The 13,162-nt window shown below is 40.5% G+C and overlaps 1 protein-coding gene across 1 annotated transcript in view; it reads left to right on the top strand.

The window, feature by feature from the left end:
• slc4a10b (solute carrier family 4 member 10b) overlaps nt 1–9,547 on the top strand; it is a 28,685-nt gene extending 19,138 nt beyond the window's left edge. The window contains exons 11-25 of the mRNA XM_073473604.1: nt 973–1,119; nt 1,206–1,309; nt 3,310–3,484; nt 3,631–3,764; nt 4,068–4,313; nt 4,442–4,547; nt 4,903–5,064; nt 5,571–5,684; nt 5,789–5,950; nt 6,358–6,609; nt 6,732–6,800; nt 8,541–8,714; nt 9,088–9,207; nt 9,324–9,388; nt 9,472–9,547. Coding sequence (XP_073329705.1) covers nt 973–1,119; nt 1,206–1,309; nt 3,310–3,484; nt 3,631–3,764; nt 4,068–4,313; nt 4,442–4,547; nt 4,903–5,064; nt 5,571–5,684; nt 5,789–5,950; nt 6,358–6,609; nt 6,732–6,800; nt 8,541–8,714; nt 9,088–9,207; nt 9,324–9,388; nt 9,472–9,547 — 2,106 coding nt within the window. The remainder of the gene's footprint in view (nt 1–972; nt 1,120–1,205; nt 1,310–3,309; nt 3,485–3,630; nt 3,765–4,067; nt 4,314–4,441; nt 4,548–4,902; nt 5,065–5,570; nt 5,685–5,788; nt 5,951–6,357; nt 6,610–6,731; nt 6,801–8,540; nt 8,715–9,087; nt 9,208–9,323; nt 9,389–9,471) is intronic.
• Nucleotides 9,548–13,162: the final 3,615 nt, after the last annotated feature.

Raw genomic sequence — 13,162 nt, 5'->3', positions numbered from 1 at the left:
TCTTTGGAAGGAGCTGACTTGATGAAACTGCATATTTTATGGGGGGGAAGTTGTGAGTCAGTGGTAAACGCTGTTGTTTGGGTAAAGCTGCGACCATTAGTCGATTAGTCCATCGGAAGAGACTCAATCGCCAACCATTTTTGATGATTGGTGAATCGTTTCTGACATTTTTCAAACAAAAGTATCATCTATTTGTTGGTTCCAGCTTGTTAAATGTAATGATTGGCTGCTTTTCTTCATCATTTATGACAGTAAATGAAGAGTCTTTGGGTTTTGGACTGTCGGTTGGTCAATAGAAGCAATTTGAAGACGTCACTTTAGGCTCTGGGAAACAGCAGATCAATCGATGATGATAATGATCATTAGTTGCAGCCTTAACTGGAGTATATCCAAAGTAATAAGTATGCCAAAGGTCGCAATGGGATTGTTTCGTATCTCCGTTTCCTTTGACAATTGCAGGATATTTAAGAATGGCAGAAAAGAGAAGGACATTACGGTTTGTAACTTTGTTCCACACAGGAAACAAATCCTGATCTACTGTGTGAAAGTCCTGAGGGCCGTGACTGCGACACACGTTGTTACATAACAACCTTATGAAAGTCCTGACACCTCATTTAAGGGCACAGTTTTTGAGTACAGGCTGTGTTTTTCTCAGTGGATTGAACATTTTGATAACATAACAGTATTTATATAACACTGAGACCTGTTTCATAGTCAGATAAGACATGGACATCTCACTTTCTACAATATGGGACTTTTAAATGGGCACTATGTAACTTTTATTTTACCTGTATTCTTTAACTATAGGACCTTTAGACAGGGAATTGGCTCATTTTAATCTCACTCCACCAAAACTAAAAATACACACCTGTTTTTCTCTAAACATGCAAGAGGCCTGTAAAAGATTGCATAGTGCACCTTAAAGTCAGGAGCACAGCCCTCATAGTCCTTTTCTTGATTTTATGTCTCCAGGTTTTCCATGATGTTGCCTATAAAGCTAAAGACCGCAACGATCTGATCGCTGGGATCGATGAATTTCTCGATCAAGTGACCGTCCTGCCACCGGGAGAGTGGGACCCCTCCATACGGATAGAGCCACCGAAAAATGTACCTTCACAGGTGAGTCGGCGTTTAGACAGCCGGTTGCCTTGTTTTCAATTTGCACTAGGAAAAAGAAGCTGACTGTTGCGGATTTTGTCAAACAGGAGGGGAGGAAGAAGAGTAACGTTTTACCAAATGGATTAGTAGAGGGTGAAGAAGAGGAGGAGGAAGATGGGCACGGGGGTCCAGAACTGCAGCGGACCGGAAGGTAAAGTGAATTGTGATCAGCAGGAGCAGAGCGTTAAGTCTTTACACGCAGGTAAAGACATATTATTTTGAACAGTGCTTCATACTGAACTGTGGATACAATGCATCATGTCAGTACAGCATGCAGCCTACTCACTACTTTGTTGCAGAGAGTTTATTTATAATTGAAGGACTCAGCCTCCAGAGTGTAACACAACACTACATTTTGTTTTGTTTTTAAAAAAAGAAGAACTTAGAAGGAGACTGCAGTGCATGTACATTTCATATAAGAGTTTGAATGGGGTAAATTAAATATGTTTTCAGTGTTAGAGTTGATCCTTAAAATCATCCAAAATGTTTCCAAAAGAAAGGACTGACAAAGGTAAATAATGCCCGGCATGCAGACGAGTTTTATGGAATCGAATGTTTTCAAAAGTGTGCGGAGACTTTTCTAAATTCAAGCCAGTAAACTGAAAAATGACAATTTGTCTACAGAATGCACACTGACCGGCTAACCGTGGGTAAACTTGGTCTGTAGTTGTAGTTATGAAGTGGTTTCCATAGAAACATCCTGCCTCGAGATGTCTATTTGCAGCTAGACCTTTCGATCATCGAGGCCTATCACACGCACAAGTTAAAAACTGGGAAGAAGGCAAGTTAGAGAAAAAGAAACAATCTAGTAAAATTTTTTTCAGACTGCAGTCGTTAAAATTTAAATGAATTTATGTTAGTTAATCTTTGAGAGGATGCGACTTCACATGTTTTATTTTTTAGTCCTGAACCAAAATCATGTATACCAACTGTTGTATACCCGAAGGTACAAAGTCAGCACACACACACAAGTCTTCAGGACAAAGTTGACTAATCTCAATTTCACCAATTTATTCTGGTCAACCAACATGCAAACGTATCGGCCTAGCGGCCTTCATCAGAGCATGGAGGCAAACGGAAGTCATGCCATAATGTTACGGTAACGTTAGAATTAGTTTTGTTTGTTGACATTTAACAACAAAGTACTTCAAATCACCACCAACAATAAAGAATGTAAATGCATCGAAATGCAAGTGACACACCCCTCATAACACATGGATTTATTTAAAGGAGACACATAATGCTCAATTCTGAGGTTCATAATGTTATGTTGGGTTACTACTAGAACAGGTTTACATGCTTGAGTGCTCAAAAACACATCAGTTTTCTCTCTCTCTGTGCAGTGCTGCAGCTCGGTATTCCCCATCTGTCTGAAACGCTCAGTTTTAGCTCCTGTCTCTTTAAGACCTCCCCCCCTCAATAATGATAATGATTGGTCAGCTCACACATGCCTGAGCAGCTGTGCTAAATCAATTCTTACACGCCAAACTAGCCACAAGGCAAAAATTATGCAAATGTGGGACATGGTGACGTAGTGTGATGTCACAAAGTCACAGAATTAAAGGCGGGACTACTGACGATGCGTTTCAGGAGCAGTGTTTTCTGTGGGAGAAAGGAGCCTCTGCTGGTGCGGAGTTTGACCTTTTTAACGTTCAAGACCGTTTATCTTTATTAAACACTGAAGGAAAGGAAAAAAGAAAGAAAAAGTATAACAGGTCTCCTTTAACAGAGCACAAGGTGTCAAAGATCTCTGGGGACAGTGAGTCCGCAAAGGTGGTACCCTGTACTTCTGTCCTGATGGTAACAACTCATATTCACCAGAGAGAGGGTGTGATACATCACTGATGATTGCCCATCCTTTATCTGCCACTCGGGTCTCACAAAGCAGTGACATGCTGTGTTGTTGTTGACTTGAATCTTGCTAGACAGTCATTCTGTGTTCTTGTGAAAAATTCAAAGTTAAAAAAAGTGGGTTGACATGGCATGAAATTGAGATTAGTCAGCTTCTCCTAAAGATTTGTGTGTGTGTTTCCTTTTTACCTTTGGATATTCAGCAGTTGGAATTTATATAACTGTTTCAAAATATTCTATTAGGGTATCTGTTATTTCATTGAAAGTGAAAGTGACACGTCTTCGCCTTTATATTTCCAGGTGGTTTGGCGGCCTCCTCCTAGACATCAAGCGCAAGGCGCCCCACTACCTGTCCGACTACACTGACGCGTTCAGTTTACAGTGTGTGGCCTCTTTCCTCTTCCTCTACTGTGCCTGCATGTCCCCTGTCATCACCTTCGGAGGACTACTGGGCGAGGCAACAGAAGGACGCATAGTAAATCCTTTTCCCCTTCACTCTGAATGTTCACAGTGTTCTGCCTAGACTGGCTGTGCAGCGTGCACTGCTGCAAACATTAGACCAGACAACGATTTTTTTTAATTAACCACCCATCAATAATCTCTCTGTCCCTTTTCCCCCAGAGTGCAATTGAGTCGCTGTTCGGAGCCTCGCTGACTGGAATCGCCTATTCCCTGTTCGCCGGGCAGCCGCTCACCATTCTGGGCAGCACGGGGCCGGTGCTCGTGTTTGAAAAGATATTATTCAAATTCTGCAAGTATGTTCTTTTTTTTTTTTCATGTGACTGTACACATAAATCATCTACGACTTCCTGTTCATTTAATCTACACATAGTGTATAATTTCATGATTACACTGATAGGGTTGGGTTCTGTGGACGCGGATGAACTATCTCTCAAACATCTGGCCTCCTATAGATCATTAAATATTCTGATTATATGGACAAATACCATTTCATTTCATTCTGATAGTGACTTCCTGTCATCCAACACAATAAACAATCATTATATGACATGATTTGATGCCTCACAGTGATTTATTCCCCTTCTATCTCCTCTTAGGGAGTATGGCTTGTCCTATCTGTCGCTGAGGACCTGCATCGGTCTGTGGACGGCTTTCCTCTGCATCATGCTGGTGGCTACAGACGCCAGTTCCCTCGTTTGTTACATCACACGTTTCACAGAGGAAGCCTTCGCCTCGCTCATCTGCATCATCTTCATCTACGAGGCCTTGGAGAAACTCATCCACCTGGGGGACCACTATCCCTTCAACAAGAACAACAACCTGGACAAACTCACCATGTACTCGTACGTGGGCACTTACAATGTAGCGGGGAAAACGGGAATAAATACTGCGTTCATTTCTTGGAGGTACTGCAAATCTCTGCCAGATGAGGGGATTATTTAGTCACCCAGATGTTCATGTGTTTCCACAGATGTTCATGCGTCGAACCCTCCGACCCCACCAATGCTACTCTGAAGTATTGGGAGGTCACCAATGTCACCGCCTCAGAAATCTACTGGGAAGCGCTGGAGGTCAAGGTACCACCCACACCAACCTGGTTAAAGAAAGAAAAGAAACTATAAATAAATCATTCATGATGGTTTTATTCTGTATGTAAACAAAATCAGAAATTATTGACACAAAGACGGACTAAAAAAGATACATTTCCACCTTAAAGTGGCATGCTCTCCCAGATGGAGGAAATTTAACAGAGGAGATTAAGGGCATGTGGGCTGGATTATATTGGATTACTCATCGCAAATCACTATAAAAGCAAATTGTTTTATACTCAGTTAAGTTTTTTGTGGATGCTCATAAACACCATTTGCGCAAGAGTGTCATCTACCGCATATCACGTGATTAGTGTTAATACCTGTTTACCTGTTGTTTCAGGACTGTATTGAGAAGCGTGGGGAGTTTGTGGGCAGTGCCTGCGGCCTCAAAGGGCCCTACGTTCCTGACGTCCTCTTCTGGTGTGTCATTCTCTTCTTTTCCACCGTCATCATGTCCGCCTTCCTCAAGAACTTCAAGTTCAGCAATTACTTTCCCACAAAGGTGCGTTATAATCCAAGCATGAAGACAAAGCTTGTACAGCTGCTGAACAAGGTTTTGGTTATGTAGCATGGTGCAGTGGTACACTCTAGTGGTGAAATGTAGGTACTGCGTCATAGAAAGAAGGACATTTGGAGAAAGAGGAGTCCTGTTTCCTGTTTGCAGTTACACTGGGTAGAATCATGGCAGACCAAAGTGGGGACATGAGGTTCAAATTGGCCTGCCAGATGTTTTTAATGGGAGAAAATCAAAATTTTGTCTTACAAATTATTAAATAAATCACTATTTTTATTGTATGTTTTGCTAGAAACATCTGGCGGGCCAACATTGGGAGCAAGTCAGACAAATAATCAATCAATTTGCATCTTAACAATACCATACAATACAACAGTTGTCTGCTTTTGGTCCATGGCCAGCCTTTATGTTTCAGTGTTAGCCCTCAAAGGGAGGAAAAATAAATGAAACTACAACGTTTAAGGGTCATTTTGACATGTTTTCCTCTCTACCAGGTGAGGTCAATCATCAGTGACTTTGCCGTCTTCTTCACCATCCTTACCATGGTCCTAGTCGACTACGCCTTAGGGATCCCCTCCCCAAAACTAAAGGTTCCCAGCGTGTTTAAGGTGAGCAAGTCCCCAAAAGAAGTTGTTTATTTTATCAACAAATTGCAAACTCGCATAATTTTTCAACAAGCTGCTATTTATGTCTTTTTCTTTTTTTAAATCAGCCAACCAGAGATGATCGAGGTTGGTTCATCAACCCTCTGGGGCCGAACCCCTGGTGGACCGCAGTCATTACGGTGGTCCCAGCTCTGCTTTGTACCATCCTCATCTTCATGGACCAGCAGATCACAGCCGTCATTATCAACCGGAAGGAGCACAAACTCAAGGTACTTTCCCGTCCTGGCTTTGAACTTTAGTTGCAGACTTGTGTTAACTTAGGAAAGGAAGACTATGACTAAATATGCTCGCCATTTACCTTTTTCTTCCATGACTAAGACAAGACAATGAGGCGTGACTGACTGTGACTATATCAACATGCAATATTTATGAATGCAGCTTTGCAGAAAGTGTCTGCTCTCTTGGTGTGATGATATCATTTTAAGGAAACATCCAAAAATGGAACATGTCTTGATTTGCATATTTATTTATTAGACTACATAAAAAATACCTGACAAAATGAACACTATCTCAGACTGCATTATTAAGATGGCTTGTGTGGCATCTTGTAGACATGCTCATGTAAGTTCAACATGCGCCCAGTCTCAACTTTACTACTTGTGCTTCCCCACTTCAGAAAGGCTGTGGGTACCACCTGGATCTGTTCATGGTGGGGGTCATGCTTGGCGTGTGCTCTCTGATGGGCTTGCCCTGGTTCGTGGCTGCCACCGTCCTCTCCATCACCCACGTCAACAGCCTGAAGCTCGAGTCGGAGTGCTCGGCTCCCGGGGAGCAGCCGAAGTTCCTCGGCATCAGAGAGCAGCGCTTCACCGGCCTCATGATCTTCACCCTGATGGGCTGCTCCGTCTTCATGACGTCTGTGCTGAAGGTCGAACGTTGGAGTGTTTCATCTTTATGACATTTAATATTCCTTGGTTAATTATTGAGTGCAGCACAGTAGGTCTGCTGAATTAGACCGATTACTGACATAACACTTTTATTCTTCCTCAGTTCATTCCCATGCCTGTCTTGTATGGAGTGTTCCTGTACATGGGAGCATCGTCTCTCAAAGGCATTCAGGTAAAAATTCAAATTTCACTGAATTTAAAGCAACACTATGTAACTTTTAAAGTCATTCTGGAGAGAGAGAGTTGATCGTTGAAATTTAATTCCCAGATGGTCATGTACCATAGCTTTGGGTTAATGGTTCGGGTCCCACGCCAGAGACCCAGTTTGGTCGACTTAAATTGTTATTTGACGATTGGGGAATGGGACTGGCGTACCCCGCCACTCGCCCAATGTAAGCTTGGATCGACTCCAGCGCCACGCAACCCTGCAAAGGTTACGTGGTTACAGTAACGGATGTATGGATGGAAAAAGACTAAACAATCAACTATCTTTCCGCAGAAAGTTACATAGTGTTTCTTTAATGTATCGCCGCATGAGGAAGCACCTGTCTGCTATTGTCTGTGGTTTAACTTGTCTAAATGTAACTAATTCATGTTAACAGTAAATCCCATGACAGTAAATTGTTTATCACATAGATGTTTTTTGGTTTCTCAGTCTAAATGCTCACACAGGCGTGAGTTCACGTTTTAATTTTGGTTCTGCACTCCCAAATTCAAAGCATAATTATCTTTTACACATTAACAGGCTTAACTTTTTTTTTAGATTATCTGCATGGCTCAGATTAGATACACACAGTTGGTCGGTGTAGTTAAATTTTAATTTGTAGGCGCTCCAGATAATCTGTGTAGCCATGACAGGGAATCGCCTCCATATTGTCTGGCTGCCCAGATAAAAAGTGTTAATTGGCCTCTAGTGTGTTCCCAGCATTTACAGAACACCTGACTGTTATTTAATTGCCCTGTTTGCTGCTTATTTTCTTCACTCTTCTTGAAGTACTTTCTATTATTGGTTTTGACAATTATATTTAAATTTGGACAAATACTTTTTGGGGAAAAAGAGATTGTTATTGCATAGGTGTCCTTCTGTGCTGTTCAGGAGCGCCAACCTGTTGTAGTTACACATCCAGCAGACGCAAGTAACTTTTAGCGTAATAGATGTTGGACTTTGTCCACCAGCTTTGGTAGCGTTTGCTGTTTGATGCTGAGGAGGCAGTGCGCTGTTTCGCTTAGTGGAACTTTTTTGTTTTAAAAGGCTGCCAAATCAATGACTTTAAAGATGCTAAAAATCTGCAGAGTTGGAGGATTGTTCTCTGTGGGTTTGACACATTTACGAACATTTTCACTACATGTGCTTAGGTTGTTGTAAACCTTCTCAAAAGGTCAAGAGGATAATAAACAAGCGGCTCTAATCATTTTTTTAAATGATAATAATGTATTGAAAGTCTTCAGAGAATTATCAACTCAATCTGCTGCTTTATGCCGCTTGATAGAGTTTCAGCTCACTGTTTGCCTGCAAGTTTAACTGTTTTGGTCCACTCTCACTGCTCTTGGTAAAAACTTTAAACCCACTGAACACTACCTATTCACCACCAAACAGAAGACAGATACAGCTAACGACAAGCTTGTGAACAGAGTGAAGCATTTTAGCAGATAAAGAGTCAGACATTTCCCTCAAGAGTTGGTAGAGACCAAAAAAAAAGAGAGAAAAAAGAGAGAAATAACAGACTTAAATTAATTGGATGGAAGCAAACACGACTCCAAATGAATGATAATGTTGCTCTGTAACTGCTGAATGTGTAAATAATAAAGGTGATGATGTGTCAATGACGTGTTCACAACTTGTGTACGCTGCCCCAAGTGGCCAAGTCAGATACTGCAGACTTAAGAATTGTTTATCATTTATCTTCTGCAGTTCTACGACCGTCTGAGACTGTTCGGGATGCCGGCTAAGCACCAGCCAGACTTCATCTATCTACGACACGTACCTCTGAGGAAGGTGCACCTCTTCACCATCATCCAGCTCACCTGTTTGGTTATGCTCTGGGTCATCAAGACCTCCAAGGCAGCCATTGTTTTTCCCATGATGGTGCGTAAACAGCCCAATTACACCATCTGCTGCACCATTTCATACGCCACACCTGATTTAGGTGTTAGCAGGGCTCAGTGTGTTACTACAGCTTTTATTTAGCTACTGGGGTCAGTCTGGCACCTTCTATGTACACTGTGATTAATGCAGTTATTAGAGGTAGACACAATAATGAAAATACATATAATACATACAAATTGCACAGCTATGCAGGTATGTTACATCTTGAAGTAGCAGTACCTCTTCACCAAAGCAGTTTTCCTCTCTTTGTTTGATGTACTTTGCCTCTCCATTAATCCATCAATCCATTCACCTCCTCAGCACAGTGACTCCTTTCTGAGGACAGGATTTTTCTGACGTTTCGATTCTGCAGGTGTTGGCTCTGGTGTTCATCAGGAAGCTGATGGACTGTTTCTTCACCAAGAGAGAGCTGAGCTGGCTGGACGATCTCATGCCAGAGAGCAAGAAGAAGAAGCTTGAAGATGCTGAAGAGGTGCTGTCGCTCTCATGAACAAAACGCTTTGTGCTGTTTTACAACACGTCAGTCCATTTTGATTTAATTTTATTAATATTCACGTGCGTTTAAGCTGCGTTTTATTCTACCTGCAGGAGGAGGAGCAGAGTATAGTGGCAGAAGATGACGGAGGAGTGCAAGTGCCATTAGAAGGGTACAAGTAAGTGATATAATACTTACATGTGCACAACTTCTATTTTTTTTCTTATTTTTTATTCATATACTATTATTCTCTTCTTGCAGAGGGATACCCGTCATCAATATCACAGATGAGATGTCAAAAGGTTCCTTTGGAAACACTTGGAATGCCCACAGCTAAGGCAGCAAATCATTATGGTAAGACTTGAATATACAGTATGCTCACCCATCTGATAATATGAACATATATATATATATATTCATATTATCAGATGGGTACATACATATATATATATATACTATTCATTTTATATATAAATATAATATATATATAAATAATAGTTGATGTATAACTTGTTACTTAGTGAACTTTCGAGGTGCTTGTATGGATCCTGTTACCTGTGGACAGATCCAGGCAAGCTTTGTGCTAAGCTAAGCAAAGCTAAGCTAACAAGCTGCTGATTGAAACTTCAAATTGACCATAGAGACATGAGAGAGTGGTTTCATTCCTCTCAGCTCACTCTCTAAGTGTCAGACCTGTCGTTTAACTGGCTAACATTCACATATTCACCTAACTGTAAGACTGCCAGAGGGAATTTGCAAACTGAGGAAGATAACTTTTACAGTAGGGTATAAATGTAATCTATTCAACAGACCTGCACTAGAGTTCAGTGAGGTTATACTGTAATTACAAGTCATCACTAGTTTTGCCACAGAATGAAAGTTTGCAAAAGACAACACAGTTTCATACTGTTTTACTTGTGGCGGACCCTGCCACCTTTCTAGCTTCAAACAGTGTTCTGGGGACCTTATTGTCCTCTGAGAACAGCTTGTTTATTCAGTTATGGAAAAATAAAAAAGTATTTCTGAGTTTGTATTATTACCTCATTCATATTGTAAATATTAAATATTAAACTTTCATCTCCAGAACTACATGGTGCCCCTTTAAAGACAATACATTCTTGCTATACAGTATGCATGTCTGCTAATTATACATCTGTGTTTTCTTTCTGACAGTTCACTCACAGTATTTCGCAACAACTGGTGTGCACGATGAGAAATGTTCGATGAAGAAGCAGAGGACAGTGTTGTGAGTCTTTGTCACTGTCCCTTCTGTGTGTATTTGTAAACAAATCTATATTTAATGCTGCAGTGTATCAACCCTTTAAGTTTAGTCTTGTACATCTCTGTGTTTAAGTGAATAATCTGATGTGTCATGAACCTACTACTGCTACTTTCTTGTGTTGTTATTGTCAAATTTTGACTTTCTCAATCTGGATACTGTATTGCTCACACTGAATGTAAACTACCAAAATGTAAAAGGTTGGTCTTGCTAAGAGACTGTTTTCCAGTTTTTGTCCTTGGATCAATTTGTATAAGTATTTTTATATACTTTGTATTTTGAAATCAACATATCTTTGAGCCCTTTATCTATGTATACACCGATTCCCTATAATTCTATAGACATCGGATATGATGTGAAATTAAATATGAAGTATTTTAAAAGCCCATGATCATTCTTGACCATAACCTAACCCTAACCTTAACTTCCTGAAAAGCTGTACATAAATATGTAGAAATCTTTTAACATGAAAAGTAAAGTACACATCAGCCTATGGATGTCTTTTTATCAGCCAGCTACTTTGAATCCCTTGTAATAATTGTGTCTGACAGGAATGATTGCTTTAAAGTAACTAATAAAGGGCAGCACTGTACATTCATCTTTCAAGAACCAAATGCAATAGCACTTTTTTGCCAGAATGTCAATACTCTATTTATGCAAGCAATTATTTATCTATATATTATATTATCTATATTTTGTGGACTATGTTTGTATCCTAACAGAGACTTGCAGTATTTTGCCTCTTGGTGTTGATGTATTGCTTATATTGTATATTGTCAATTTTCATAATATCATAATTGGTTTAAACGCTTGTATAAAGTTCAGTGAATCATACATTTAAAAGCTTCACCATTATGGCATTTAATACGCCTGAAGAGTTCAATGAAGCCGGTATAGCGGAGTTTATTTCTCAAAATATATTATATGATTTTATTATGTACTGTATATCTTGTCAATGTTATTTTGACTCAATAAATTTCTATGAGCACTGTTGTTTGTCTTGTTACTGTCACACATACACTCAATCGTAACACTGCGTCCACAATTTAAGTTTGTCCTGTCCTTAAGAGCTAATTAAAGGTGCAATATGTAAGAATTTGCCACCTATTTATACTCATAACAAATAGGGGGCAGCATCTCACCAGAGTAACTGCTAACTGCCACATACTGTAGTAGTAGTTAGCTCTGTTATTAAGTTAGTCTGTAACTTTAATTCACATTCTTTTGAGATTTTATGCAGTTTTTGAATGTTTTCAACTAAAATTCTTACTTATTGCACCTTTAGTGACTTTACCGTTGCTTAAAGGTGATCATAATTTTCCTCTCACCTTTAGTGCTATTTATCCATCTAGATTGTTTCCGTGTGAGTTGCCAAATTTTGGAGATATGGGCTGTAGCGATGTCTGCCCACTCTCGAATATGATGGAACTACTGTACTGTAGATGGCAGTCGGCTTGTGGGGCTCATAACGTCAGAAAATACATCTGAAAAACTCGACAGGTTTTTGGGGGGTGATTTTAATGCCACAAGCTTGATGGCTTGCAAGCTAGCATCCAGTCGATATCTCCAAAACTCAGCAACCCTCACCAAAACAATCTAGCTGAATAAATAGCACTACAGGTGAGAGGAAAGATGCATTAGGTAACCATTGTTTTGTTCTCTTATTATGCAGCGATACCAAAAGATGTTTGACATTGCTACAGATTCTTTCATCATATCCTCACAGGCTCGCACATGCGGTGACATGATGGAAACACCAGTTATCAGTGCTGCCAAGCACAAATGTCCAATTTATAAGCCCCTGAGATTTGGCCTACAAATAGACTGAAGTGGGCAGAGGTTCCTGCAATCAGCAGATGGTTTGATGTGCTGCAGATGACAGCTCAGAGAGGTGGCACATCCCAAAGCATGTCAAGCTGCTGGCTCATGTGAATTACTGTTTTGTCTAGGCGCCAGGAGGAACTGGAGGGTGTCGACCCAGACATTGTTCCCAACCAGTTTGAGTTGATTGACAAGATTTCATGTTCTTTCATTTAGCATAACCCTCCTTGGCGAGCTGTCAGAGCAACACTGAGAAATCCCTCTCCGGTGAACAGCTGACAAGTGACACACATCATCCTGTTACCTGGTAGAGATCCCACGGTGCATTTCTCCCAGGAGAGTGACGTGTTTATTGATTTCCGTTCAGCCTCCGTGAACAGTAGGATTGGGAGAGCATGGCAGAAAAAACAGTGGTTTCATGGTCAAGAATGTACAGTAATATTAACAATCATACTGGATGAACCATAAAATGATCGTTTGCCAGTTGACTATGTAAAATATGTTCCTTGAAAATACTGTCATCCATTAATATTACCATGTTTTTTAAATTATATTCTTGGTTGGAGTGCCCCAGTAGCTCAGCTGGTAGAGTGTGCGCCCCATGTACAGAGGCTGTGTCCTCCTCACAGCCTCCCCATCCCATTTCCTGTCACTGTTCAGCTTTACTGTCAAATAAAGGCATGAAAAAGGAAAGAAAAATGTTCTTGGTGGACATTAACAGGTGGACCCTGTCACTTAAACATCATCTTCATGTAGGTTTATGAAGAAGGATCCCATTTCCTGTCACCCTACAGCTAAGGCCAAAAAACAAATTCAGTTCTTGGTGGACATTAACATTAAGGTGGATCCTGT

Source organism: Pagrus major, chromosome 9 (assembly GCF_040436345.1).
Source record: "Pagrus major chromosome 9, Pma_NU_1.0".
NCBI lineage: Eukaryota > Metazoa > Chordata > Actinopteri > Spariformes > Sparidae > Pagrus > Pagrus major.
The sequence above is the reverse complement of the archived record's forward strand: the minus strand, read 5'-3'. Positions and strand labels throughout refer to the sequence as shown.